This window comes from Schistocerca gregaria, chromosome 4 (assembly GCF_023897955.1).
Source record: "Schistocerca gregaria isolate iqSchGreg1 chromosome 4, iqSchGreg1.2, whole genome shotgun sequence".
Lineage (NCBI taxonomy): Eukaryota > Metazoa > Arthropoda > Insecta > Orthoptera > Acrididae > Schistocerca > Schistocerca gregaria.
In genome coordinates this window covers 414,468,742-414,496,223 of record NC_064923.1, presented here as the reverse complement: position 1 = coordinate 414,496,223, position 27,482 = coordinate 414,468,742, and the positions used below count along the sequence as shown (strand labels likewise).

At 41.2% G+C, this 27,482-nt stretch overlaps 1 protein-coding gene across 1 annotated transcript in view; it reads left to right on the top strand.

The window, feature by feature from the left end:
- LOC126267756 (uncharacterized) overlaps positions 1-27,482 on the top strand; it is a 107,377-nt gene that overhangs the window by 66,414 nt on the left and 13,481 nt on the right. The window contains exons 6-7 of the mRNA XM_049973060.1: positions 5,254-5,382; positions 19,443-19,611. Of these exons, the coding sequence (XP_049829017.1) occupies positions 5,254-5,382; positions 19,443-19,611 (298 nt within the window). The remainder of the gene's footprint in view (positions 1-5,253; positions 5,383-19,442; positions 19,612-27,482) is intronic.

Sequence of the window (27,482 nt, the reverse complement as noted above, 5' to 3'; positions counted from 1 at the left end):
TACGCCGATTCCATGGTACGGCATGCTATTATCCGATCGGCATCGGACAAAGAAATTAGGCAACATGCCCCTCAGTTGGCAAATCCAACTCTAGATGAAGTCCTATCCATTGCTCAGTCTTTTGAAATTTCTCGCGCCGCTGGAGTGCAAATTGCCACTGGAGTGCAAATAGAGGCATGGGGTGACATCGGGTGACATCTGTGCGCTGTTGACGAAGCGTGTAACATGTCCCCGCCGGTCGATGTGACCGCAGTATGCTCCCACGCGCAGCCTCGGCCTAACAGTAAACAAACCTCTAAGAAACTGCAGCAAAACCCACGGCAACTTCCTTCATGTCCGTGGTGTTTTACGAAACATTCACAAGAGGATTGTCCATAATGTTGGGCCGTGTGTCACAAATGCAAAAAAAAACGGTCAGGTGTCATCCGTTTGCAAATCCGACTGCATACAAGATGTTCACGAACATGGCGCTGATTCTGATTCTGTGTTGTCTGTCAATTGTACTTCTTCCCTTTCAGGGAAGTTATTCCTCACTGTCCAAATACTTGGTTGAGATGTTCGCATGCAGGTGGATACTGGTTCTGCTGCCACTATCACCAATTCTCAGACGTATCTCCAATCCTGTCATCTGTCACTACTCAATTATGGACTTACAATAAACAGAAGATTTCAGATTTCTCTCTTGGGACAATTCGATGCGGAGATATCTTAGAAATCTGTCATTCGCATTGTTCCCATATTTGTGGTCAACCATAGTAACGTGGAGAACCTTTTTGGTTTCAATGCCTTTCGCGTTTTTGGGTTCTCCATAGATGACTATGTCAATATCGCCTCTGATACTATTCCTTATGCTCAATTGGATTCCTTGTTGACAACATTTTCGTCCCTTTTTCCTCCTGGGCTAGGCCGTGCAAAAGACTTTGAAGCTCATATCACTCTCAAACCCCACTGCTCGGCCTAAGTTTTTTCAGGCTCGGCCCATTCCTGTGGCCCTTTGTGATCAGGTCAGATGGAAACTGGATCGTCTCACTGCTTCAGGGGTCTTGCTTCCTGTCCCTTCCAGTGAGTGATCCTCTCCTGTCATTGTCGTTGTTAAGCCAAATGGTGCTATTCGTCTCTGTAGCGATTTCAATGCCACTGTAAATGCTCAATGCCTTATCAACACTTACCCTATGCCTCGACCTGAAGCATTGTTCACTAAGCTTGCTGGAGGCCAGTATTTTTCTAGACTTGACCTGACAGAAGCTTATCATCAACTTCCTCTCAATGCTGCTTCCCAGCAGTTTCTGGTCCTTAACATGCCTTTCGGCCTCTATCAATACCAACGATTGCCATTCGGGGTTGCCAGCGCCCCTGCTCTCTTTCAGCGATTCTTGGAACAATTATTGCTTACTGGGTATATATATTACATGGACGACATTGTTGTCACAGTCCACCACTGAAGAACATCTTCAGAATCTCTGCACACTTTTTCATGTCTTACAGACTGCCGGTCTTAAGTGTAATATTCAGAAATCAAATTTTTTTCAGACATCTATCACGTACTTGAGGTTTCAACAATCTCGGGATGGTATTCGTCCACTTCAGCAAACTGTCGCTGTGATCGATGCCCTTCCTCACCCTACATCTGTTAAGGAACTGCAGGCCTTCTTGGGGAAAATAGCATACTATCACAGGTTTTTACAGTCTGCTGCTTCGGTGGCTCAGCCGTTGCTTCGCCTGTTGCTTAAAAACGTGCCTTTTCACTGGTCCGCATCATGCGATGCGGCTTTCCAGAAATTGAAAACTATGTTGAAACAGGCCCCGTGCCTGGCTACGGGGTTGGTGCAGTCCTTACGCACCGTTTTTCTGACGGTTCTGAACAGCCCATTGCTTATGCCTCCAAAATGTTCACGGATGCCCAACAAAAGTATTCTCAAATTGAAAAAGAAGCTTTGTCCATTATTTTTGCTCTTCATAAGTTTGGTGTTTTTCTCAATGGATCCAAATTTCATCTTGTTACAGATCACAAACCACTTGTTTCCTTGTTTCATTCATCAACGTCACTTCCTGACAAGGCTCCACACCACCTCCAGCGTTGGGCTCTTTACTTGCCTCGTTTCAATTATGAGATTCATTTCTGGCCGACGGCTCAACATGCGAATGCTGATGCACTGTCTCACCTTCCCAAGGGTCCTGATGTGGCATTTGATAGGGACGAACTCTTGTGTTTCCACCTGGATGTTGCCGAGCAGCGGGTTGTGGACGGGTTCCCTATCACCAGGGACCAGCTGGTGGCTGCTACGGGTTCTGACCCTACCCTCTCCCAGGTTTTACACTGTATTCAGAAGGGTTGGCCAGATCGTCCATCCACTAAGACTTCTGATCTGTTGCGGAACTACTACACTCTGCGTTACCACCTCATGGCTAGGGATCGTGTTATCCTCCTTTCCACCGCAAATTCTTCACCGCGTGTTGTGGTACCTGCGTCTTTGTGTGCTTTGGTCTTGCGCTTCCTTCACCAAGAGCACTGGGGTGTGTCTCGCACAAAATCTCTGGCGTGCCGTCGCGTGTACTGGCCCGGCATTGACTCTGAAATCGCACACATGGTCGCTGCCTGCGGCCCTTGTGCGTCACAGGCCGCCGCCCCGAAGTCATCCTTGTCACCGTGGCCTTTGCCTGAGAAGCCCTGGAAGCGTATTTATGCTGACTTCGCAGGACCTTTTTTAGGTACTTATTGGCTTCTGGTTATTAACTTTCCTTTCATTGTCCGTTGCACATCGCCTACCACCGCAGCAACCACCAATGCTCTAGCTCACATGTTCTCTTTGGAAGGCCTTCCCTCTACTCTTGTTACTGATAATGGTCCACAATTTGCCTCTTCTGATTTTGCGGATTTTTGTGCCCGTCACAGCGTCATGCATGTCACGGCCCCTCCGTTCCATCCACAGTCAAATGTTGAGGCTGAACGACTGGTCTGCACATTTAAGGCTCAGATGAGGAAACTCCTGGCTTCTTCTGCTGCTGATGATGCGCTTCTCCAATTTCTGGCTTCTTACCATTTCAACCCCATGGGCGACTACAGCCCGGCTGAGCTCCTACATGGCCAACAGCCCCGCATGCTACTTCATCTTCTGCGCCCTTCCACCTCAGGGGCGCGCATGCCTTCGCTTGGCTGATTTACCGCCGGCGCCCTTGTATGGGTATGGGGATATGGCAGGGAGCCAAAATGGAGTCCTGGCCGCATCTTACAACACCGTGGCCGACGCCTGTATGAAATCCAGATGGACACGGGTGTTGCAGTGCGTCATTCGGACCAGCTTCGGCCTCTTGTGCCAGCAACGCCTGTTCCGGATGCCGCTACACCACCTTCAGCTCTACCTGATGCTCAGGATCCTGGAATCTCTCATTACTCACAATGCAGTCCTCTCACCATCATATCGGTGCCAGCACAAGAACTGACGCTAACAGGAGACGTGCTCATGCAGGAACCAAATGACCGCCATCTGTCGGAGCAACTCTACTCACCTCCTTCTCCTACGGATGCGGACACATCGCCCATGTCCCATGTCTCCTGTTATAACAACCAGACTTGCTGCAACAGGCAGATTAGTGCACAGGGCCCCAGCAGATTCGACACCCCCCCCCCCCCCCCCCTCTCCTCCCCAATCTCCTGTCATCTCAACCTGTTATCATCAGGGACACTTCCGTCCATACGGGAAGCCTCCTCCTCGAGACTTTACGGCCAGTCAGACAACACCTATGGACGTTAGCAATCTACAGACCACCTCCATCAAGATCTGTGAAAAAACTTCAAAGAGGGGGGGGGGGGGGAGTATTTTGACTTGCCCGTCTTTCAAAATGCCACCGCGCAGTTACACGCGTCCTCTACATGCTGCGCTGTCTGCCAGCCATGCAGCAGTAGCACCACCTAAGTGGTCAGCCAGCCAGCAGCCGCTAGGCTCGGACTGAATTATGATTTGACTGTTAAAGTGACACACGTCTTACTCTGTTTACTTGATCTGTGACTTTCATGTATTGCGTCGTCCTTGAAATATATTTATTCAACTTGAAGTTATAACAGAAAGCGCATCTCACATACACATGACCACTACCTTTGGCCATTCCAGCCAGAATGCATCAGTCACATTGAACAAAAGAGCAATCTGGAGTGGAGTGGGGTGGGGTGGGGATAGCAGGGTATGGATGGGGAGAGAGTAACCTAATGTTCCCACATACTCCACACAACAGTTTCTGCCCCCTCTGTCCTACACCTTCTCTCAATTCACATCCCCTCACCCTCATTGTTCACCGATCTCTGCTGATGCACCCACCAGTCTGCCCCTCTCCTTTCTACTCACTGTTCCCTTCCACCCTCACTCCCCCCACAGCCTCCTGATACTGTGTCTAGTAGACTTGCCCTGCTGCTACCCAGTCCCTGCCTGCTCCACCGGAGAGCACTATTAAATCACTGCTCCCCCTCCCTCCCCCCCCCCCACCCCACCCCATGCACACACCTGCCAACCCACCCATCCATACCATGCTGTCCCTCTCCTTCCCTGCCCCATTCTAGACTGCAGTGTTTGTTCAATGCGAATGTTACATTCTGGCTGGAGCGGCCGGAGATGGTAGTCATGTGTACATCGGGTGTGCTTGCTTGTGCAAACGTGTGGGTGTTTTCTTTTCTGAAGAAGACATTGACTGAAAGATAAATGTGTAAAGTCTTTTTGTTGTGCCTGTCTGCAATTCAGTGTTTATGTTTCTCTGCTAAAATAGTATTGAATACAGTTTTCCAAATACATAATGAAATACTCTAGTTTGTACTGATTAGTATAAACACATACAAAGGAGAAGACAATATTTACAGCTTTGTTTGTTTCTGATTTTTGCCTAAAGATACATCTACTTACAAATTTTCCTTTAGTTGTAACAAATCCTTGAACAGTTGGAGAAAAGTAGTTTCAACTCTAGGATAAACTTTATTGTCTGTACTTAACATGTAAGTTTTGACCATATATAAAATTTAAATCTCTGCTTAGTTATATTTGAGTGAAGTGCACCTCTCATAATTTCTGCAGTCCATCCAAACACATCAGAAACAAACAAAATTACAAAACATCAAGAATGTTCTCTCTTTGTGGTGCAGTTTAATTGAATAACTGTAACTGTTTCATTGCTTGCATATTTGCATCTGTTTATTACTTATGTATTTTTCATGTTAAGAAATGCCTTGTAAAAAATTGTGCCTGTGGAAGTTGGTATTTTGTTTTCCAGAGTAATCTGGCAGATCTTCAAGACAAGAATCTTAATGTCCAAGCAAGAGTTACAACCCTTGAAGGAGAATGCAAAAAAATGGTCTCCCAAGAAGTTTTCAACACTACAGCTGCCAATATTACAGAGATGGTATGAAGAGATGCTGTTAACATGTTCTGGATGAAAATTGTATGTGTTGTGTATTTAGTATTACAGTGTTCCTGGGATAATATGCAATTGTTTAATGAGGTGTGGTGGGTGTTCAACTGTTTAACACACTTGATTGTCTGTAGGTGTCATTTACACACACACACACACACACACACACACACACACACACACGGGGAGAGAGAGAGAGAGAGAGAGAGAGAGAGAGAGAGAGAGAGAGAGAGATGAAACTGTGTGCTGCGCAAGTATCAAATCATAGAACTGAAGATAATCTAAAATACTATTAGATCTTGGAAGCAACCAGTGTTCAGTACTGAAAGCGTATGTGGTTACTGCAAATGCCATTGAAACAGAACTTTTCCTATTTTCCTGTGAATGTATAAAGTTATGTAAGATTAGAAAGTTTTTCATTCTTTTGTGTTGATCATAACTGGAAGTGGTTTTGTGAATAAAATTACACAAATGTTTAAAAAATGACAAAAGCTGTAACAAACTGCATTGAATGCTAAATTGGTGTTAAGTGTGAATACAAAATACTTTAGCTAGCTTCACTTCAGTGGCAGGAAAAAAATACCATTCACATATGATATTTTGCTATGAGAATATTATAAATAAATTATTATAAATGACGGGAAAGAAGGAAAGACGCATTCAATGCAGTTTGCTACAGGTTTTTAGTCACTTTTTTAACATTTGAATAATTTTATTCACAGAACCACTTCCAGTTATGATCAGCATAAAAAATGAAAAAGACTCTTTCCTTCTCATTCCATGCGGTAAGTCTCCCCTGACCCAAAGTTGTGGGTGACTTTCTCTACTTTTTCTAGACCTCCAGTCCTTTTCATTCGCCCCTCTTCCTCTCCCTTTAACCCTTCTGCCTGAAGAAGGAGCCACTGGCTCTGGAAGTTTGCCATTTACAACCATATTTTATGTGTGTGTGATCTGCCAACACTTGGTGAGTAGGTTTTTTTATCCATCCAGTTAACTAGTTTTATCAATCATTGATTGTTTCATTGTTATATTAGTCTATGGTATTGTAGTATATTCCTAGAGTCATCTAAAGCCAGTTCTTAAAACTTTTTCAATAGACTTTCTCAGGATAGTTTACAACTATCTTTGAGAGTCTTCCTGCTCAGTTTCTTCAGTGCCCTTCTGTGTATTCGTTCAACACCCATATCAGTCCTATTCAATACAGGTCCCACACATTTGTGCCATATTCTAGAAATGGCCATCCAAGTGATTTGTTAGCAATCCCCTTTGTAGACTGATTGCAGTTCCCCAGTATTCTGCCAATAAAGTGAAGTCTGCCACCTGCTTTACACACAACTGAGCCCTTGCGAACATTCCATTTCATGTTTCTACAAAGTGTTACACCCAGGTATTTGTATGAGTTGGCTGATTCAAACAGTGACTCATTGATATTATTTATGGTCATAGGATACTATTTTTGTTTTGCCAAGTGCAGAGTTCTACATTTCTGAATGTTTATGGCAAGTTGCCAGTCTTGGCACCACTTTGATATCTTATCAAGATCTGATACATCATCTGAACCATCAGATTGTTGACTCCAAAAACTTCTCTCCATTCTGCCAAACAGTTAAAAGTGAGAGGAGGCCTGATCCAGACAAATGATGAATGGACCGTCCTAATGTATCTACACCACTGATTTGTTGCCAAAGAGGTGTGGAGCCACAAATCATCAGTGGTGTATTTGAATCTGAATCACTTCCAGATTCACGTTCACCTTCTTTCTCCTAATGGCTTCACTAATATTGTGGTGTCTCATTATACCTGTTTTTAATGGTATGTTGATGACCCAGAGAAATAAAGAACAAAGCCGAATTTCTTGTTGAATTTCATTTTTGAAATCTTCTTGGCTTATCAGCCAAGTCGTGTCGTCAAAATGTTGCAACAACATGATGTTACAACTTGGCTGATAATCAGAGAAGATTTCATAAATGATGTCTAAGATTTACAGAAGTGTGAACATAGTATTATAGTCAGTGCACTATTTATAAGTCACAACATCTCCAAGGTAGCGATGAAGTGGGGACTTTTCTGTACAACCATTTCACGAATGTACTGTGAACATCAAATCTCCGACATCGCTGCAACTGGAAAAAGATCTTGCAAGAACAGCACCAACAATGACTGAAGAAAATTGCTCAGCATGAGAGAAGTGCAACCCTCCCACAGATTTCTGCAGATTTCAATACTGGGCCATTAAGAAGTGTTTGCGTGGGAACCATTCAACAAAACATCATCGATATGGGCTTTTGGAGCTGAATACCTACTCGTGTACCCTTGATGACTGCACAGCACAAAGCTTTACACCTCGCCTGGGTCTCTCAAAACTGACATTGGACTGTTGATGACTGGAAACATGTTGCCTGGTCAGAAGAGACTTATTTCAAATTGTATCGAGCGAGTGGAAACAACTTCATGAATCCATGGACCCGACATGTCAGCAGGGGACTGTTCAAGCTGGTGTAGGCTCGGTAATTGTGTGGGGTGCATGCAGTTGGTTGACATGGGATCCCTGATACCTCTAGATACAGCTCTGACAGATGACATGTATGTAAGCATCCTGTCTGATCATATGCATCCATTTGAGTCCATTGTGCATTCCGATGGACTTGGGCAATTCCAGAAGGACAGTGCAACACCCCACACATCCAGAATTGCTACAGAGTGGCTCCAGGGACACTCTTCTGAGTTTAAACACTTCTGCGGGCCACCAAACTCCCAAGAACATTATTGAGCATACCGGGGATGCCTTGCAATGTGCTGTTCAGAAGAGATCTCCACCCCCTTGTACCCTTGCAGATTTATGGATAGCCCTGTAGGATTCATGGTGTCAATTTGCTCCAGCACTACTTCAGACACTAGTTGAATCCAAGACACATTGTGTTGCGGCACTCCTGCGTGCTCGCGGGAGCCCTACACGATATTAGGCAGATGTAACAGTTTCTTTGACTCTTCAGTGTAGATTATGAACAACAAAGTGCCTGCAACACTTGCTTAGGGAATAGCAGCTATTAATACTGTTTTACTTGATGACTTTCCATCAGCTATTACGGACGGTGATCTTTCTGACAGGAAATCACAAATCCAGTCACACAATTGAGAGGCTACTCCATCGGCACCCAATTTAATTAGAAATTGTTTGTGAGAAACAGTGTCAAAAACCTCATGGAAATCTAGAAATAAGGAATCAGTTTGACGTCCCATATCGATAGCACTCATTATTTGTGAGAATAAGGAGCAAATTGTGTTTCACAAGAATGGTATTTTCTGAATCTCTGTTGGCTGTTTGTCAATGAATCATTTTCTTCAAGGTAATTTGTAATGTCCGAGCACGGTATATGTTCCAAAATCCTACTGCAGATCAACATAAGTCATATGGGTCTGTAATTTAACAGCTTACTCCTATTTTCCTTTCTTGGGTATTGGTGTGACTTGAGCATCTTTCCACTCTTTGGGTACGGACCTTTCTACAAGCTAGCAGTTATATATGATTGCTAAGTGTGGAACTATTGTACCAGCATACTCTAAAAGGAACCTGGACCAAAAGCCTTCCTTTTCATAAGTGTTTTAAGCTGCTTTGGTACAATGAGGATGTCCACTTCTAAATTACTTGTGTTGGCAGTTGTTCTTGATGTGAATTCTGGAATATTTTCTTCCCCGTATTTTGTGAAGGAATTCCAGCAAACCATGTTTAGCAACTCTGCCTTGGTGATGCTATCATCAATAACATCACCATTGTTATTGTGTTGTGAGGTACTGATTGTGTCTTGCCACTGGTGTACTTTTCATACGACCAGGATCTCTGTGGGTTTTCTGCTAGATTTCAAGACAGAGTTCCATTGTGGAGACTATTAAAAGTGTCTTGCAGTGAAATCAGTGCTAAATTTGAAGCTTCTGTAAAACTTTGCCAATCTTTTTTTTTTTTTTTTTTTTTTTTTTTTTTTTTTTTTTTTTTTTTTTTTTTTTTTTTTTTTTGCAATAGTGTTCTGACCTATTATGTGTACCATGGGGGATCGGTACCATATCTGATTAATTTATTTGGTATATACTCTCAGCTGGCATCGATACTACTACTTTGAATTTAAACCACATCTGCTCTACACTTACATAGTCAGATTGGAAGGTGTGGATATTGTCTCATAGGAATGTGTCGAGCAATATATATATATATATATATATATATATATATATATATATATATATATTGCAATTTAATTCATCTCAATCCTGTTAAAAGTCACTAAACTCAAACAGGAAGAATGTAGAATTTAAAAAATGATCAGTTTATGTCTGGATTTTCTTCATATACTTTGTAACTTTAGAGATTCAAAAAGCAATTGTGTTTGAAATCACCCCACAAGATGTGGAGTAAACAACATAAAGGGTGACAGTAAGTGCCATTTCCATTGTTTAAATGACAACAGAGTACCATTCCGTGTTAATTGAAAACAAACTGAGTTTTCTGATGTTAATCAGCATGTAGATGTCAATGAAGCAAGTTAAAAGAAATTTGTAAAAGAGACTGAGAAATGAAAGAAACATGTGGACATTAAAAGATTTGAGAAAGGGAAACTACTGCAAAACTAAGTGCTGATTATAGTATTGGAGTGCAGACTGTTTTGAAATACAGGATTTTGTCAGAAAATATGATTCTAGTTCTGGACCATATGCAAAAAAATCATGAAAAGGTCTACATTTGATGAATTAAATGATGCTCTTTTGCAGTTGTTTAGCTAAAAGTGAGCAGAAGTTGTCATTGGTTCGGGCATGATGTGTGCCGAAACTCAAGAGTTATATGAAGACTTCAGTGCCTCATCAGTGACTAACCAGATTCAAATATCATCACAGGATTGAATGAACTTACTGTGCAAGGAGAGAGGCTTAGTTCAAATGTTGCAGCAGCTGATTCCTTGCGGGAAGAGTTCGAGAGATTTGTAGAATAAGAGAATTTGACACCAGACCAAATTTGTAATGCAGATGAAAGTGGTTTCTATGAGAAATGTCTACCAAACAGAACCCTTGCTTTTAAGAGCAAAGTTTGTGCTCCTGGATATTTTTTGCTGCAGTCTCTGATATAAGTCATCTAAAGAATGCACTACAATTTTGTGCACCATTAATGCTTCTGGGAACCACAAAGTGAAACTACTAGTGATTATGGGGGGGGGGGGGGGGGGGGGAGAGGGGGTGCAATAAATAAATAAGTAAAATGAGCTTTCAAGGATATCCAAACTAAGGCTCTCCCTGTCGATTATTACAACCAAAAAGGAGTACGGATTTATAGTGAAATTTTCAGAAACTGATTCCACATACATTTTGTGCCACAAGGTAAACAATTTATAGAAGAGAAAGGATTGCCACGGAAGGCTATTCTATTGCTCGATAACAGCCCTTCATATACCAATGAGAGGATTCTTATATCTGATGATGATCTCATTGTAACCAAGTTTTACTTCCTAATGTGACTGTTATGATGCAGCCAATGGATCAGGCCGTAGTCACATCGGTAGAATGGTGCTACTGGACTGGTCTGGTGAGAATGCAAGTTGATGAGGATGATTTGGTGACATTCTGGAAGAATCTGACAATTTTAGATCTCATTTATAGGATTTATGGTGCCTGTCAGAAAGTCAAGCCACATCCACTAGTTCGATCATGGAGGAAAATTCATCCAGATATAGAAGAAAGTGTTTTTCAAGGTTTCAGTGATGAAGAAATAACAGCTGAACAAATAATGAATTTGGCAAGAGGTTTGAATTAGTGGCTGAAAACAGAAACATGCAACCCATCTTCCAGTACACAAGTGATGCTGAAATTGTGACTGCCGCTTCACAACGAACTAAAGAAAGGACAGTGAAAATTGACAGGGCAATGAAGACCATGACCTTGTCAGTCATTGTACCACATTGCAAGGTATTGATATTCTTCTAAACTGTATGGAGCAGAGGGATTTCAGTGCAACGACATTGTTGCTGCAAGAAAAATTCAATATTCCATGCAAAAAAGTCAACTCCTCTCAGAAGTAGATCAAAATCGCAGACTATTTTAATAAATAAACAGGCTACAGTACCTGTGCACAGACTGCAGATAAACTTTCAAACAAAGAATAATTGTTTCAAAATATCTCAATTATTCGTGGTTTTTTTCCTTATTATTCATACATCTTCTCCCCCCACCTTACTGCAAAAAAAAAAAAAAAAATGGAAGTCTACTCTACCTGACTTCGAAGCTTATCATTCCTCCTCAGTAGTAGCACATCATTGTTGCGCTGCAAAAATTTCTTACCTTATTACATTGAGCCGCATCACTAACCTGACCCCAGGACCAGCATTCGCAGGGAGAGGGCCGGGGGGGGGGGGGGGGGCAGAAGGGGCAAAGGTACAGTGGCTCGAGGTTCCTGAAGCGTGTGCCTAACTAAATAGAAATAAAACATAAGTTTTAAGATCTGCACCTATGTTTTGGACAAAGACCTGTGCACTGGATGCCCTCACTGAACCTGCAGAATTGTTTAAAAAAAGACATACACATACATAGCTGGTGGTTAAACTAGTGCAAGACACTACAGTTTTCCATTTAACACATGCATCAGACATTGTAGCAAAGAATATTGTTATTACATATCTACAAGTGTTGTAATGTTTACAACTGTATTTTGATTTCCATCGATTGACAACAATTTTAAGGGAAATATAAGAAAATTTCATTAGTAAAAATAAGGACAATGATTTGATTATCAAATAAATTATTTCTAGCCATGTAGAACATGAATAGTACATTATACGTACAAGTACCTGCCGTCAATTTCTGGTTTCACATAATGCCTGAGCTGAAGCATATGTTTTGATAAGTTTAAAACTTTTTGACTAGTTTCATATAATGATAAATTCAATAGAAAAAGATTAACTGTTTTCATGTTGGGTAGCTTTTAATTTAATTCTGTCCCCCCCAAATAAGTGTTAAATAGATAAAAAGTTTGATTAAGTGACATCTGCAGTTTTTGTATTTGGCAGTTTTTTTCTTTTCATCATTTCAAACTGATTTTCGTCTTTTGTAGAATTAGGACAACAGTATCAACAAAAATTTTTACATTTTGGTCATTTTAAAATGGTTTATGCTTTCGCTTTTGTTTATTTGAGAAAGCTGCTGGCCAGCTGATGTGCTGTCAGCCTGCCTCTACTGTGAGAAACTGTAGAGTCCAAATGATCAAAAGCAAGTTTTGACAATCTGAGGTTACAGCACCAAATTTGTGCAAGAATGGACATGTGAAAGCTGTATTTTCTTTTGTATTGCAGCTTGCCATTGCTCATAAGCAGTGCTCAGAAGCTAGTCAAGCTGAATAGCCCCCTGTGCGCTCTTTTTTTTTTTGTGCCTGTGTAGGAATTTTCCCTTTTGTATTGTAGCATCACACACTTTTAGGAGTTGTGTTATAATGTAAACAATTGATCCAAATGGAAAAAGTGTTACAGTGCTTCATCAGGTTATCACAAAAGAAGGAATAAGGAAGAAAAAGCAGTGCTGTGAAAAAGGGATTTATATTGTTGCCCTTTGTGCCATTCATTAAACCAACAGTGTCAATGGAGTCAGAAGGATGTGAAGATGACATTGAGGCTTCCTTAATTGATAGTGAGGAGGATCAGGATTCTCAGAAATGAAGATACATCGGTAGCTAGACAGTTACACTTAAAATTGATTAAGGCTGTTGTGGTCTAGGTACTTAAGAACAACCCTCTCACCCAAAAATAAGTCCCATTTTTCAAAATTTTGCAGATGTTGGTAAGCAAGAAAAACATTTAATGGTATGCAAGAAAAACATTTAATCACAGAATTCAATAGAGGTCTGGGCAAGACTGATAACTCAGCAATAGCAGATCATGGACTGGGATCAGGTTTTAGCAAGATCTAATAATTATGGCACTAAGATGTTCAAAGGGGCCATATTAATTGAAAAGCTTAAAAACAACTTTAACAGAAAAGAAGAAGGTTGAAATTAGACAAGTTGTGGGCCATAGTGCTAAATCAAACAAACAGTGCTAATTCTTTCCCACTAGAAGCTCCACAGCAGTGTGATGATGTCATGAAGTGAGTATTGCATGGATACATATAAAAAGTTTGGCTTGCTGAACTTGCTCAAGATTGAAATTACTTTCTGTGGTGTTAAAGCCTCTGATGATGTCTCCAGCATTGAAAGACAAAACTTAGGCAGAGAATTGTGCTTTGGAACATGACCTAATGCCCGTGAAACAAATATTACAGGGTGTTTCAAAAATAACTGGTATATTTGAAACGGCAATAAAAACTAAACGAACAGCGATAGAAATACACCGTTTGTTGCAATATGCTTGGGACAACAGTAAATTTTCAGGCAGACAAACTTTCGAAATTACAGTAGTTACAATTGTCAACAACAGATGGCGCTGCGGTCTGGGAAACTCTATAGTACGATATTTTCCACATATCCACCGTGCGTAGCAATAATATGGCGTAGTCTCTGAATGAAATTACCCGAAACCTTTGACGTGTCTGGCGGAATGGCTTCACATGCAGATGAGACGTACTGCTTCAGCTGTTCAATTTTTTCTGGATTCTGGCGGTACACCTGGTCTTTCAAGTGTCCCCACAGAAAGAAGTCACAGGGGTTCATGTCTGGCGAATAGGGAGGCCAATCCACGCCACCTCCTGTATGTTTTGGATAGCCCAAAGCAATCACACGATCATCGAAATATTCATTCAGGAAATTAAAGACGTCGGCCGTGCGATGTGGCCGGGCACCATCTTGCATAAACCACGAGGTGTTCGCAGTGTCGTCTAAGGCAGTTTGTACCACCACAAATTCACGAAGAATGTCCAGATAGCGTGATGCAGTAATCGTTTCGGATCTGAAAAATGGGCCAATGATTCCTTTGGAAGAAATGGCGGCCAAGACCAGTACTTTTTGAGGATGCAGTGACGATGGGACTGCAACATGGGGCTTTTTGGTTCCCCATATGCGCCAGTTCTGTTTATTGATGAAGCCGTCCAGGTAAAAATAAGCTTCGTCAGTAAACCAAATGCTGCCCACATGCATATCGCCGTCATCAATCCTGTGCACTATATCATTAGCGAATATCTCTCATGCAGCAATGGTAGCGGCGCTGAGGGGTTGCCGCGTTTGAATTTTGTATGGATAGAGGTGTAAACTCTGGTGCATGAGACGATACGTGGACGTTGGCGTCATTTCGACCGCAGCTGCAACACAGCGAACGGAAACCCGAGGCCGCTGTTGGATCACCTGCTGCACTAGCTGCGCGTTGCCCTCTGTGGTTGCCATACGCGGTCGCCCTACCTTTCCAGCACGTTCATTCGTCACATTCCCAGTCCGTTGAAATTTTTCAAACAGATCCTTTATTGTATCGCTTTTCGGTCCTTTGGTTACATTAAACCTCCGTTGAAAACTTCGACTTGTTGCAACAACACTGTGTTCTAGGTGGTGGAATTCCAACACCAGAAAAATCCTCTGTTCTAAGGAATAAACCATGTTGTCCACAGCACACTTGCATGTTGTGAACAGCACACGCTTACAGCAGGAAGACAACGTACAGAATGGCGCACCCACAGACTGCGTTGTCTTCTATATCTTTCACATCACTTGCAGCGCCATCTGTTGTTGAAAATTGTTACTACTGTAATTTCGAAAGTTTGTCCGCCTGAAAATGTACTGTTGTCCCAAGCATATTGCAACAAACGGTGTATTTCTATCTCTGCTCGTTTAGTTTTTATTGCCGTTTCAAATATACCGGTCATTTTTGAAACACCCTGTATCAATAAAGAAAACTATTTAGAAACATTTGTTGCATCAGTGGTGCAGAAATGGAACCGCATCAATCAAGAGAGAGATGGCAGTAAGGGTGACATTTGCATTGAGGAGGAGTGCACACAAAAAAGTGAGAATGAGCATTAAAGTAAGTAACAGTGATAGTGATGAAATCATTCCAGAACTGAACATATCTTAATGACTGTATCAATAGGGAATGAAAAGCTTTTAGATTTCAGTTTCAATCTTTGTAGTGGAAAAAATGGCTTCAGCAGCTTACAGGTAGAAAAAACTGTTAGATGAGGACCTGAGCAAACACCAAAAAGACATCTGTGAGACTGAGGGAGTAATCAACCTTTGACTTTAAATGCGTGTGAGCACATCTTTAAAAAATTTCAAAAAGATGCTGGCCTTTTTGGGGCAAAGAAAAGCAAATATTGTACTGCTATGCTCGTTGATTGTTTTCACGACTCATGGATATCTCTTAAGTCTGCTTTGATTCTAGGCTATGGCTGGGATTTATCAACAGGTTGGAAAAGCTAAGAGAAAAAGTGAGCTGACATGAAAGTAGTGCTGATCACTAAACTACGTACTTGGAAAGGTGCAAATTAGAAAATATGCTAAATTGTAGTTCAGCAATAGAAAATTCTTTAGACCAAAACATTATAAGAGAAGAACAATACTGAACTGAAGTACTGCATCACATAATATAAGCAATTTATTTTCTCTTGGAAAGAGGTTTAGCTTCTAGAATTGATAGTACCTTAGTTGGAGAGCCTCAAAGTGTTCATTTTTCTTTTCGGATGTCTTAGAGCTTTTGGTGAAGTTTGATTCACTTATAGAAGAGCAATTAAGAAATGTTAATGCATCACAAAAAGGAGGAAAAGGCATGGTTCGTTATCTGCCACATGATGTTCAGAATGAATTTATTGAAATCACTGGAGACTTATTTTGGCAGATTATTTTAACATAGGCAAAATTTAATAAATATTTTTCTGTTATGGTAGGTGCGACTCCCAGTGAAGCCCAAACAGAGAAGAAGGTGTTAACACTGCAGTACATGGCTCTTGAAGAAAATCAGTACAGAAATAGAGAGCATTTTCTCGACTTTGTTGACTGTGACCAGAAGACTGGTCCGTCAATCACTAAAATTATTTATGATGAACTGAAGCATTAAAGCTTACAACTTTCAGACTTGGGGACAGGGTTATGACATTGGGAGATATGTGAGTGGCATCTATTAGGGAGCTCCAGCACGTGTATTAAAAGAAATTCATTGGCAGTTTTCACCTATCATTGCTTATTCATTAAATCTTTGTGGTGTCCATGCTGCCGAGAGTTGCATGGGCATAACCACATTTCTCAAAATGACAGAAATGTGATGGTCTGTGCAGATAGGTGCCATGTGCCCATTAGCTAAACATTTGTCAGGATTATGAAGAGTGGTTGCACTTGTTTTTAACTTTAATATGACTGTGGAGGCATATACTAAACTAAAGAATATTTGGAAGTATTTGCAAACATTTCAATATTTCTTGCTGTCTTCAATGTGCTACATAGTTGTTGTATGTGATATGAAGTGTTTATTGAGGCAAACATATGTAACATCATGCTTCAAGCATGGGAAGTTACAGTAAATGATGAAAGTGTCAGTATTAAGTGTCCCAAGGAAGACTTAAAGGAATTGAGAAATAGTTGCAAAAAACTGCAATGTAGTAGGTAATATTGGAATATCACCTGACTTGTGTGAGACAGACAGACAGATCATGATGATAGTGATGATAAGCAGCTGGGTGGTTCCCCATTGCCTTTCATTGATGAGGATGAAATGATAATGAGGACAACACAACACCCAGTTCCTGAGTGGAGAAAAATCTCCAACCCAGCCGGGAATCAAACCCGGGACCCTTGTCGTGACATTCTGCCGCGCTGACCTCTCAGCTATCGGAGTGGACATAAACAACATTATGAACACATTTGATATCTTACAGAACTACATCAGTCTAGGTGATTCTGCACTATCAAAGTGTGTAGAAAATGTGTCATCATTGTACAGTTTTGATGTTAATAAGCAGGATTTGAAAGAAGAAACTTTGCACTGAAAAAGGAATCATGCAGCTAATTTTGGGTCTGAGCCACTTTCCCCTCTGTGTCTCCACAATGCTCTTGATAAGCACAGTTTTAATAATGTATTTCCAAATATAATGGTAGATTTATGAATTTTCTGGTGTTTGCTCATTACTGTTGTTGAAGCAGTACGGTTATTCACCACTCTTGAAAGAGTTAAGAATTGTTTGTGAACTATAAAGGGCCAAGAGCAGGTTTCTTGTGTTAGCTATGATCACAACAGAGTTAGTGTTAGCCGGCTAGTTAGATAATACAGGCTTATAAAACAGTTTGCATCTAAAACAGCCAGAAAGAATTTATAATTTTGTAAAATATTGAATTTATGTTAACTGCAAGGAATAAAAAGATTTCCAAAAATGGCATTGTTTGATTTTTTGCATTAAAATTTTCAGCCTTCATCCAAAACGCCAAAGGTTAAATAAAAAATTTGGGAGAGGGGCATAAGAACGCTTACCCAAAAATCCTAGAACTTGCACTTACATATCCATCCCTGAAATGTCCTTTTGATTCCGCACAACTCACAAAGTCAGGGGGAATACTTTTCTCCTCTGGATCTCCCTAGCAGAGCATTCTTCCTTCACACTTCCCCACCCGTTTCTTCTTTTTTCAGTCTCCCTGTGGACTAGAAATAAATCAAAGATTACATTCCTTGCCCGCTCCAGTTTCAACCCTTACCTGCCAGTTTTCCAGAAACTTCTCATCACCAACCTTCCATGGCCATCCTCACAATGATAATTGTGTTTCACTTATTATTTTTGTTTCATTTGACATTTGAATTAGTACTTGACTGAATAGAGCTGGAATATGTGACATTTATGATTATTGGGGATCCAGGAACTGCATCACAAGCCAGAAGATACTGCAGTTGATATTGTAGCTAATGTGACTCCTAGACAGTGCAGCAAATTATAGTTTATATTCAGCTCTCCTATTCCTGATAATGAGCTGAGACTGTAGTAAATAAATATGAAAATCTACCTTTAATCACACTTATGTTCAGAATCATGTGCAAGATGGGGCACATGTGATGTCAATTCCCCTTCCTTGCTTCAACCCTGAACCCTTTCATTCATTACTGATTTTTCATACACTTGAGATAAACCTCTTGTTTAGCCAGTTGCAGCACTGTATTAGCTTAGCTCCTGTTGCATAACACATTTTGAAACTGACCAACTCATTTATGTCAAAAATTAAAAATGGCAATTTTAGTCATGCTGTCTTCACCCCCCCCCCCCCCCCCACCTCCTTTTCCCAAATAATTCCCAAATAAATTTCTGTGTACACCCATACCTATGTTTTATTCTTAAAGCCTCAAGCTTCAAAATTATCCTAAGACAGTAAAATTGCAATTGTATCTGGATGTGGATTTTCCTTTCAATATTTCTTATAGCAGTTGCTGTTGTTTGATACGTGTAGCTTCATACTTGGCATGAAAAGTCAACACTCTTTCTCTCAACTTGTATTTAATTTATTTTCATTTTCTTCTTATTCATTCTGTCATAATTTATCACTATGTTGCGTCTCTCTCTTAGTGCATTACTTAAGTTGTGCATGTCATTGTATGTAAATTGAATGTACAGTCTCTGTGGACACTCAGGAAAAGAGACTGAAATATTTCATGGAAAGTAGTAATTGCATAAGTGCAGTTTGTCACAATTTGGTGCTCTGTTTCTAGAGACGACAGGTAGAGTTCTTTCGTTATAGTTGGCTTATGATGAAGCTTTTAAAAATAAAAGTTTAAGAAAGATATTATCAAATTTTGACTGGTAGCAGTTTGTTTGAGACAGCATTATTAATCTTAACAAGTAAAAAGTATAAAGTATAAAAAATGAAGCTATAGAGAATTACTGAGAATTAATGTCTACACTGGTATTAAATCACAACACTGTGTGTATAACTTATTTTATCTAGAATGAACCACCAAATTTGCACTAATGCAATATATTTAAATCATGCTCATGTGCTCGATTTTTGTTTTATGGTAATTATATTTCTTTTCTTCCATCTGCCGATTTTATTTCTGTAAGTGAAAGCAGTCAGATGAATAATGCCATTGTTTTAAAGCACAAACGATTACTTATATATTCTTCAAATTCGTCAGGTAATCAACACAGAGAAGCAGATCCATGATTTGGATGTGCGACTTTCGCAGCTACAAATTCAAGGATCAGAACTGGCTACCAATAATAGCAAACTTGCAAAGACTCTGGAAACTCTGCGTCAGACTATTCTGCCACTCATAGATGTGCCTGCATCACCATCACCAACAGGTAGGTTCAAATAAGCATGTGAACTGGTCTATATTAACAAATTTAAGGGAAGATAAATATTTTAATCACAGAACTACGTAAAAAAAAAAGATATTTCAAGTTGCAAAAATATGTCATTGTCAGTGATTTCTTTATTCTCTTATGCTATGCATCATGGTGAAAAGAGATGTATTTCAAACAAAATGGAATACTGTCTTATGTTTCTTATACCTTAAAGGTTGTTATGTAATTGCCAAGATGCAGTTGTTACATATTTCATGTTGAAAATTTTATCTACAACATAACATCCAAAAGCTCCAGAAATAAATTAGTCAAAATGATTGCATCTTACTTGACCTTATTTTGCACCAACACTTTCAAAGTAAGCAGCTTGGAAGAGAATACACTATTTCTGCCACTTCTGAAATGCATCCTGGAAGCCTTTCTCCATAGTGGTGTTTAATAACCTTTGTGACTCTGCTGGAATCTTCTCCACCCTGTCAAATATTCTTCTCTTCAACTTGATTTCCATCTTGGAGAAAAGAAACAACTTACATGGATCTACAGCCTATAAGTATGTGAGATGGTAAACAAGTGTCATCTCGTTTTTAATCAAAAATTTCTGAATGATGTGGGCCATATGTGTTATTGAATTGTCATTGTCATTATGGAGGGCAGTCTTTTGTATGCCACTTCTATAGATGTTTTCTCATCATGTCCTCCCTCAAACATTGTAGAACATCAAGATAGAAGTGTTTGTTAACAGTTTTTGAACATACATAAAAATGAACTTGGACGTTATGTTACTTTTGACATGTCAAACTTCTTTGGACAAGGTGAATAAGGACTCTTCCATTTCGACAATTCTTGCCTTCTTCTCTCCAAGTGGCATGAGCAACATAAGTGGTTGCATGATGGCCACTGTGCCTGTCATAGATACGGAAGATATGTAAGGGAAGAAATGTGACTATTCTACTTGCGAATCAGGACAAAAGAAGGCACTACCTTCATATGACTGATCAGTTATTTCAAAGATGCCAATATTTTAATCGTATCAGGCCGTTTGGAGCTCTGCATTTCAGGAGCAGATGAGTGTTACATGAGCTGAAAAGCTGAGAGAAAGGATTTTGAAAGCACTGGTTTCAGAGCATAGCTTTCCTCACCTATTTTCTCTAAATGCATGTGCACTGGTGTGAAAAACTTATGGACAAAAGTAACCTTTACATGATGTGTCACTGCCAAGCAGCACAGCTTGATGAATCTTAGACCATACATAGAAAGAATTGCTATGGTATAGTACAGAAGGTACCTGAAAGAAATATGCAGTAAGATGAACAGAAATCACACTTTTGTTCGAAGACAGTAGACTGATGTCAATGTGATTTGTGTGGTCCCATAGACATTACAAAATGTGGGACATGGTTCTTAATGGGTGTTTGATGATAACAAACAGCAATACATGCTCTGCAACTTTCTCCCATGCTGGCTACAAGGTTGGTAAAGAGTTCTTGCGACGGGACGTTTCATTCCTCCACTAGCATCGTTGACAACTATTAGATAGTCATTCATGCATGTGGATGTACTGCTATATTTTTTCCATGTATCTCACATGTGCTCGATATCAGTCAGGGGAACAGCCAGTCCAGTCCATTCTCTGAATGCCCTCTCTTTCCAAGAACTCCTCACCCGCACTGTTTGATGCAGTCATCCATAAAAATGAAGTCAGAGATAAATGTGCACCCTTGAAAAGATACGCATGGAGGATGAGTACAGTGCCACTATAATGTTGACTGGTGAGTGTACTGGATTCATAATTTTGGAGTTCAGTATGCCCATGCATCACTATGCCTCCCATACCATAATGCCTGGACCATCAATACAGTCATGTTTGACAATGTTCGAAGATGCATTGTGTGTTCTCACATCTCACGATGTGAGGATAAATAATGCACCCAGGAATATTGTAAAACGAAGTTGTTTTGGGGGTCCAAGTGTTGATAATGTTTCGCGGGCATATTGAGCCCCATATCTTTGAACAAGGTACATTCATCAGTCGATATTACTATTGCATTCTACTTCTCTTCCATGTGCTTCTTTTTGGGTGCACTTTTAACACTGACTTCATTTTTGTGGTTGACAAAGCACGACAACATCAAACAGTGTAGAGGGAGGAGTTCTTGGAATGAGAGGGTATTCTGCACTGACCTGCTCGTTCCCCCAACTTAGATCCTATTAACTCCTTACAAACTGTGTGACTAGCATAGGAGAACATTGCAGACCATGCACTGCTTTTTGTTGTGATCACAAATCCTATTAAGAACCAGGTGCCATCTTTTCTAGTGTCCAGAGAACTATTATAAATTGTGGTGACTTCAGTGTAGTTTTTGTCTTTGGTTCAAAGTGTCAGTTCTGTTAATCTCATTGGGAAATTCTCTCTGTTATCTTCTATACTGTACTGTACTACAGTAGTTCTTTCTATGTACGATTGAGCAAAGTGGCACAGTGGTTAGCACACTGGAGTCGCATTTGGGAGGATGATGGTTCAAATCTCCACTCAACCATCCAGATTTAGATTTTCCTTGAGTTCCCTAATCACTTCAGACATACTCGTGGTCACTCCCTTTATGATTCTTTTGTAATACAAGCATATGGTCCATTTTCAATGACCACACTGTCAATAGGATGTTAAACTCCAATCTTCCTTCCTTTCCTATGCACAGTCCAAGTTTCATTGAGCTATGTTACTCGGCAATGACACATCATGTGAATGTTACTTTCATCCTTAAATTCTGCGCCCTTATATGTAATGCATCTGTATTTGCTTGTTTATTTCTGGGTGGAAGGTTTTTGCTGCTACTGTGAGGAAGTAATGATTGAATTTGTTGGACAGTGCTTTGAAAGTATCATCATTTTTGCCTGAGTTATATTATGAGGGCTGTCTTGTAAAATAATGTTCCACACAGCTCTACCCTTAATCTTAGAGTGTTTATTTTTTGAGCACAGTACATGAGTTCCACTTTCTGAATGCTGTGGTATAGCATTCAACAGTACTGGTGGTAACAGAGTTTCAAAACTCAATTATTGCTTGTTCTTTGGATTATTAGAGTTCTCATTTCCTAGCATAAGATTCCTTAATACCTGGAGCTGTTCACCCCTTTCCCTTGATTCTGTTCAATTTTGGCATTACTTGCTGTAGGGGAAAACAAGACTTAAAGTGCTGCAGGAATATGTTTAAGAAAGAATTGAGATTTCCATCAACTTTGTCTGCTTTAAAAATTTTCCTGCAGTATCTTCATGTAATTTACCTCTAAACACTGTTATTGAGTTGTTGTTCATTATTCTGTGGTACACCACTTCTCTTCTATGACCTGATCAGTATGTTTAGTTGTGGACACTTGATCATCATTATCAGATAAACCATTTTCAGTAGCTACTGCACTATGTGCTTCGGATCTCATAGAGAATATTATTGTGCAAAATAATCCAAAGTTGGACATATACCGATTTGCTTGACAGAAAATCAACATTCAAGTCTCCACAAACATTGATTCTCAAGTTAAGTTTGCATAACAATATTAAAACTATTTCTAGGTGCTTTATGAGGCTTACTACACTTTCTGCAGGTGGCCTGCAAACTGTCAGTACAACAAACTTGTGTGTTCCAGTATCCATTGAAGAGGCGCAGCATTCAAAAAGCTATTCAAGATGACATTTGTTAATCAGGAGGGCCTGCAAATTAACTCAATTTTCTTTACATATAAAGCTGCTGCCTCTTTCTTTGTATTATTTCTGCAGCAGTATGATATGGGGTGGGGTGAGAGATGCAGAGAGGTGGGAGGCAGGGAGGTGGTGGGGTGAAGCATCTAGAGCTGTCTGTGTGCTAGCTTGGGGTGCAGGTAGATGGGGCAGGTGGTAGACCACTGGGCACTTCATTTCATAGACTAGGACATGAGACGCAAATTGGGCTATTGGGCATGTGCGGGGTTGGGGGGGGGGGGGGGGGGGGCAACATACCTTATGTTTAGGCCAGGAAGGTTACAGGAGCAAAGGATGTGCTGCAAGGATAGTTATCATCTGTGCAGCTCTAAAAAGCTGGTGGTGGTGCAGAGGATCTAGATGGCACAGGTTGTGAAGCATCGGTGACATACCAATGTAAAATACTGTGCAGTGGTTGCAACAGAGCTGGCATATAATATGGCTGATTTCACAGGTGCCCCGGCTTCTGATGGGGTAGGATAAGCCTATGATGGGATTGGAGTAGGCAGTGCTGGGTGGATGGGTTGGGCAGGCCTTACATCTGGGCCCTCCACAGGGGTATGATCCCTGTGGCAGGAATTGGGGGTGGGAGTGGTATAGGGATGGACTAGAGTGTTGTGGAGGTTCTTACTCCTCGAAGATGAAGGTTCCACCACTGTTGTGATGAACTGGAGTGAGCATCTGGAAGAGGGCCTCCACCAATTGTCCAACACCTCCACCTACAAGCTCTGCCAAAGTGACCTCATCCCAGAAGTCCAACATAACCTTCAGACCCTGCTGGAATCCTTAGATCCTTGCCAAAACCTCTCCCCTGAATCCATCTCCCTACTCACCCCAACAGCAGCTCACACACTCACCTTCCATGTGCTCCCCAAAATCCACAAACCTGACAATCCTGGGTGCCCCATTGTGTTTTGTTACAGTACCCCCACTGAAAGAATCTCAGCCCACTGAAAGAATCTTGTTCATCAATGTCTCCAACCAACTGCCCAAAACCTAGCCTCCCACATTAAAGATATCAACCATTTCCTGCACTAGCTATCCACCATTCCCACACCCTTACCTACTGAATCCCTAATTGTCACTATTGATGCAGCCTCCCCATACACCAACATGCCTCATTCCCAAGGCCTTGCAGAAATATGTTGCCTTTCCCAATGCCCTGCAGATTCCAGATCCACCATTTCATTCCTCGTACACCTAACCAACTACATCCTAACCCATAACTACTTCACCTCTGAAGGGGAGGTATATAAACAAATTCATAGCACAGCAATGGGCACCCGCATGGCACCCTCCTATGCTAATCTCTTTATGGGCTACCTGGAGGAAACATTCCTAGCTTCCAAAAAGCCCAAACCCCTGGTCCAATTCAGAGTTATTGATGACATCTTTATAATCTGAACCCAAGACCAGGACACTGTATCCTCGTTCCTCCACAACATCGACACCTTCTCTCCCCTTCAATTCACCTGGTCCTTCCTCACCTTTCGTACCACATTACTAGACGTTGATCCTCTCCTCTTGGATGGCTCCATCCACACCTTGGTCAACATCAAACCCACCTGTCACTAATAGTACCTGCACTTTGACAGCTGCCATCCCTTGCACACCGAAAGCTCATTCCGATCCAGTCTGGCCACCCATGGCAACTGCATCTGCTGTGATGAGAACTCCCTTGCCCAGTATGTTGAAGGCTTCATAAAGGCCTTCTCAGATGGGCAGTACTGACCAGGCCTAATACACAAACAGATCTCCCTTGCTATATCCTCACACATACAGCTGATCCTCACAAACATCTCAAGAACCAACCACAAAGAAGGGCCCTGTTGTCACCCAGTACCACCCCAGACTGGAACGACTGAACCATGTTGTTTGTCAGGGCTTTGATTATCTATCATCATGCCCTGAAATGAGGGACATCCTACCCAAGATACTTCCAACCCCTCCCAAACTAGTGTTCTGCCACCCACTCAACTTTCACATCATCCTAGTCCATCCTTGAGCCACTCCCACACCCAATACCATGCCTCAGGAATCATACTCCTGTGGTAGACCCAGATGAAAGACCTGCCCAATCTGTCCACTCAGCACCACCTTCTCCAGTCCTGTCACAGGCTTATCCTACCCCATCATGGGCCGCACCATTTGTGAAAGCAGCCATGTTATTTACCAGCTGTGCTGCAACCACTGCACAGTGTTTTACATTGGTGTGACAACCAAGCAGCTGACAACCAAAATGAATGGTCACTGCAAAACTGTTACCAAAAACAAGGTGAACCACCCAGTGCCAGAACGTGCAGGAGAGCATGACATGCAAGATTTCAATGATTGCTTCACAACCCAAGCCATCTGCATCTTCCCCACCTTCAGCAGCTTTTCTGAGCTGTGTAGATGGAAGTTATCCTTATAGCACACCCTTCGCTCCCATAACCTTTCTGCCCTAAACCCTGGCCACCTGCCTGCACTCCTAGCTAGTTCGCAGACAGCTCCCCACTCTCCTACAAGCCACTAGACGCCTCACCCCAACCCCCTCCCTGCCTCCCATCTCTCTTCATCCATCAGCCCACCCCACCCGGGCCCACCCCACCCCACACCTCCACCTCACCCTACTGTGGGGCAGTGGGTGGAAAGTTAATTTTTATTGTATTGTTGCCATTCTCAACACAGGCTCTCTAACTACAATGTTGGCCACCAGAAAGTGATCAGCAAAAACGTGATGCCTATAATTAAAGTTCACTGCGCCCACTCTGATGGATCATTGATGTTCATTATGTTGAGGATTTAGGGTGATGTCTGGGATTCATAGAAAATGAAGTTTGCCATAACAATTTTCACTATATTCTGAAAACGATAAAGCATAAAGTTCTAGACAAATGTTTAACCAACAATGCTACTATCAGCTATTGTACTATCAGAGTTGTTCAGAGTCAATTGTGTGGATCCTATTATCCCTAGATGATGAAACTGTTCAATAACCATTATCAATGTAAATGTTCAAAGCGAATGCTTGCCAAAATTTGATGTTGATGCCTATCAAATGCCACGCTAGTAATGATAGAAGGTCTGTCCTGCGGCGACACGTGAAAATATGACATACACAAACTGAGAAGAAATCACTGAAGTCATTCCGCAATTAACTCTTTACCACAATGTGAAATCATTGTTACGTGCATACCAAGTTACATGATACGGCACCCAAGGCTGTTCATTGCAACTGCACAGACACGACTTGGCTTCCTGCACGGAGTGTGCGCTGATACAAATCTAGAAGAGAACTGGGGCCTGACTCTAGCTCACAGCACTCTTATTTATTTAGCCGCAGTGCGGACTGCCAAAGCTCTGAACGTGCCCTTTGGAGAGACTCTACAGCTATAGTTTTATAGCTACCTTTTGGAAACTTGTCACATCTTTGTTATTATAGTGTATCTCCATTCTATCTAAATCTAAACATCCTAGCTTTATCTAATCTCTTCCTTAATCCATCTTGCTTCTGTACTTTTAGGACACAAAAACAGAAAATCATGAATTTCAACCAAAATATTACTTTGTGAGATCCAGCATGCTGTTTCCATTAAATTACAATGAAAAAGGAAACTGAATATAAATTTTGAAGTTTCTAGCTCCTTCTTGTTGCGCTGATGATTTTTACATAAAACATCCAAATTTCGAAAAGTTAAAGTTACTAAACTGAAACTTTACGCATTATTACTTTAGCATCACTCCTGACATGCTATTAACTTTTCAGATCATTTACTCTACTTTTAAGGTATTGCGCAACATTCGTGATGTCATAGCTAGTTACAGCGGACTAGGCTGGCACACAATGGAAAGCGTATGAATTCTGTATGGAGTGAGTAGGCTGCTTCCCTACACCAGTACACTCACCACGGGCCAGCAAAGAGCTGACTATCGACTGAGCACCATGTTGGGAGTCAGGCATGTGCGTATGAGTAAGTGTGTGTGTGTGTGTGTGTGTGTGTGTGTGTTTGCGGGTTTTTCTTCCAAGCTTGAAAAAGGAAGTGCATTTCGAAAGCTAGCCAATTGTGTACCTTTTGTTTATGTACATGTCAATGCCTTTTGGTGAGTCATCTCCTTTATTCCTATTTGGTTCATATCTATCCAGTGTTTGGTCA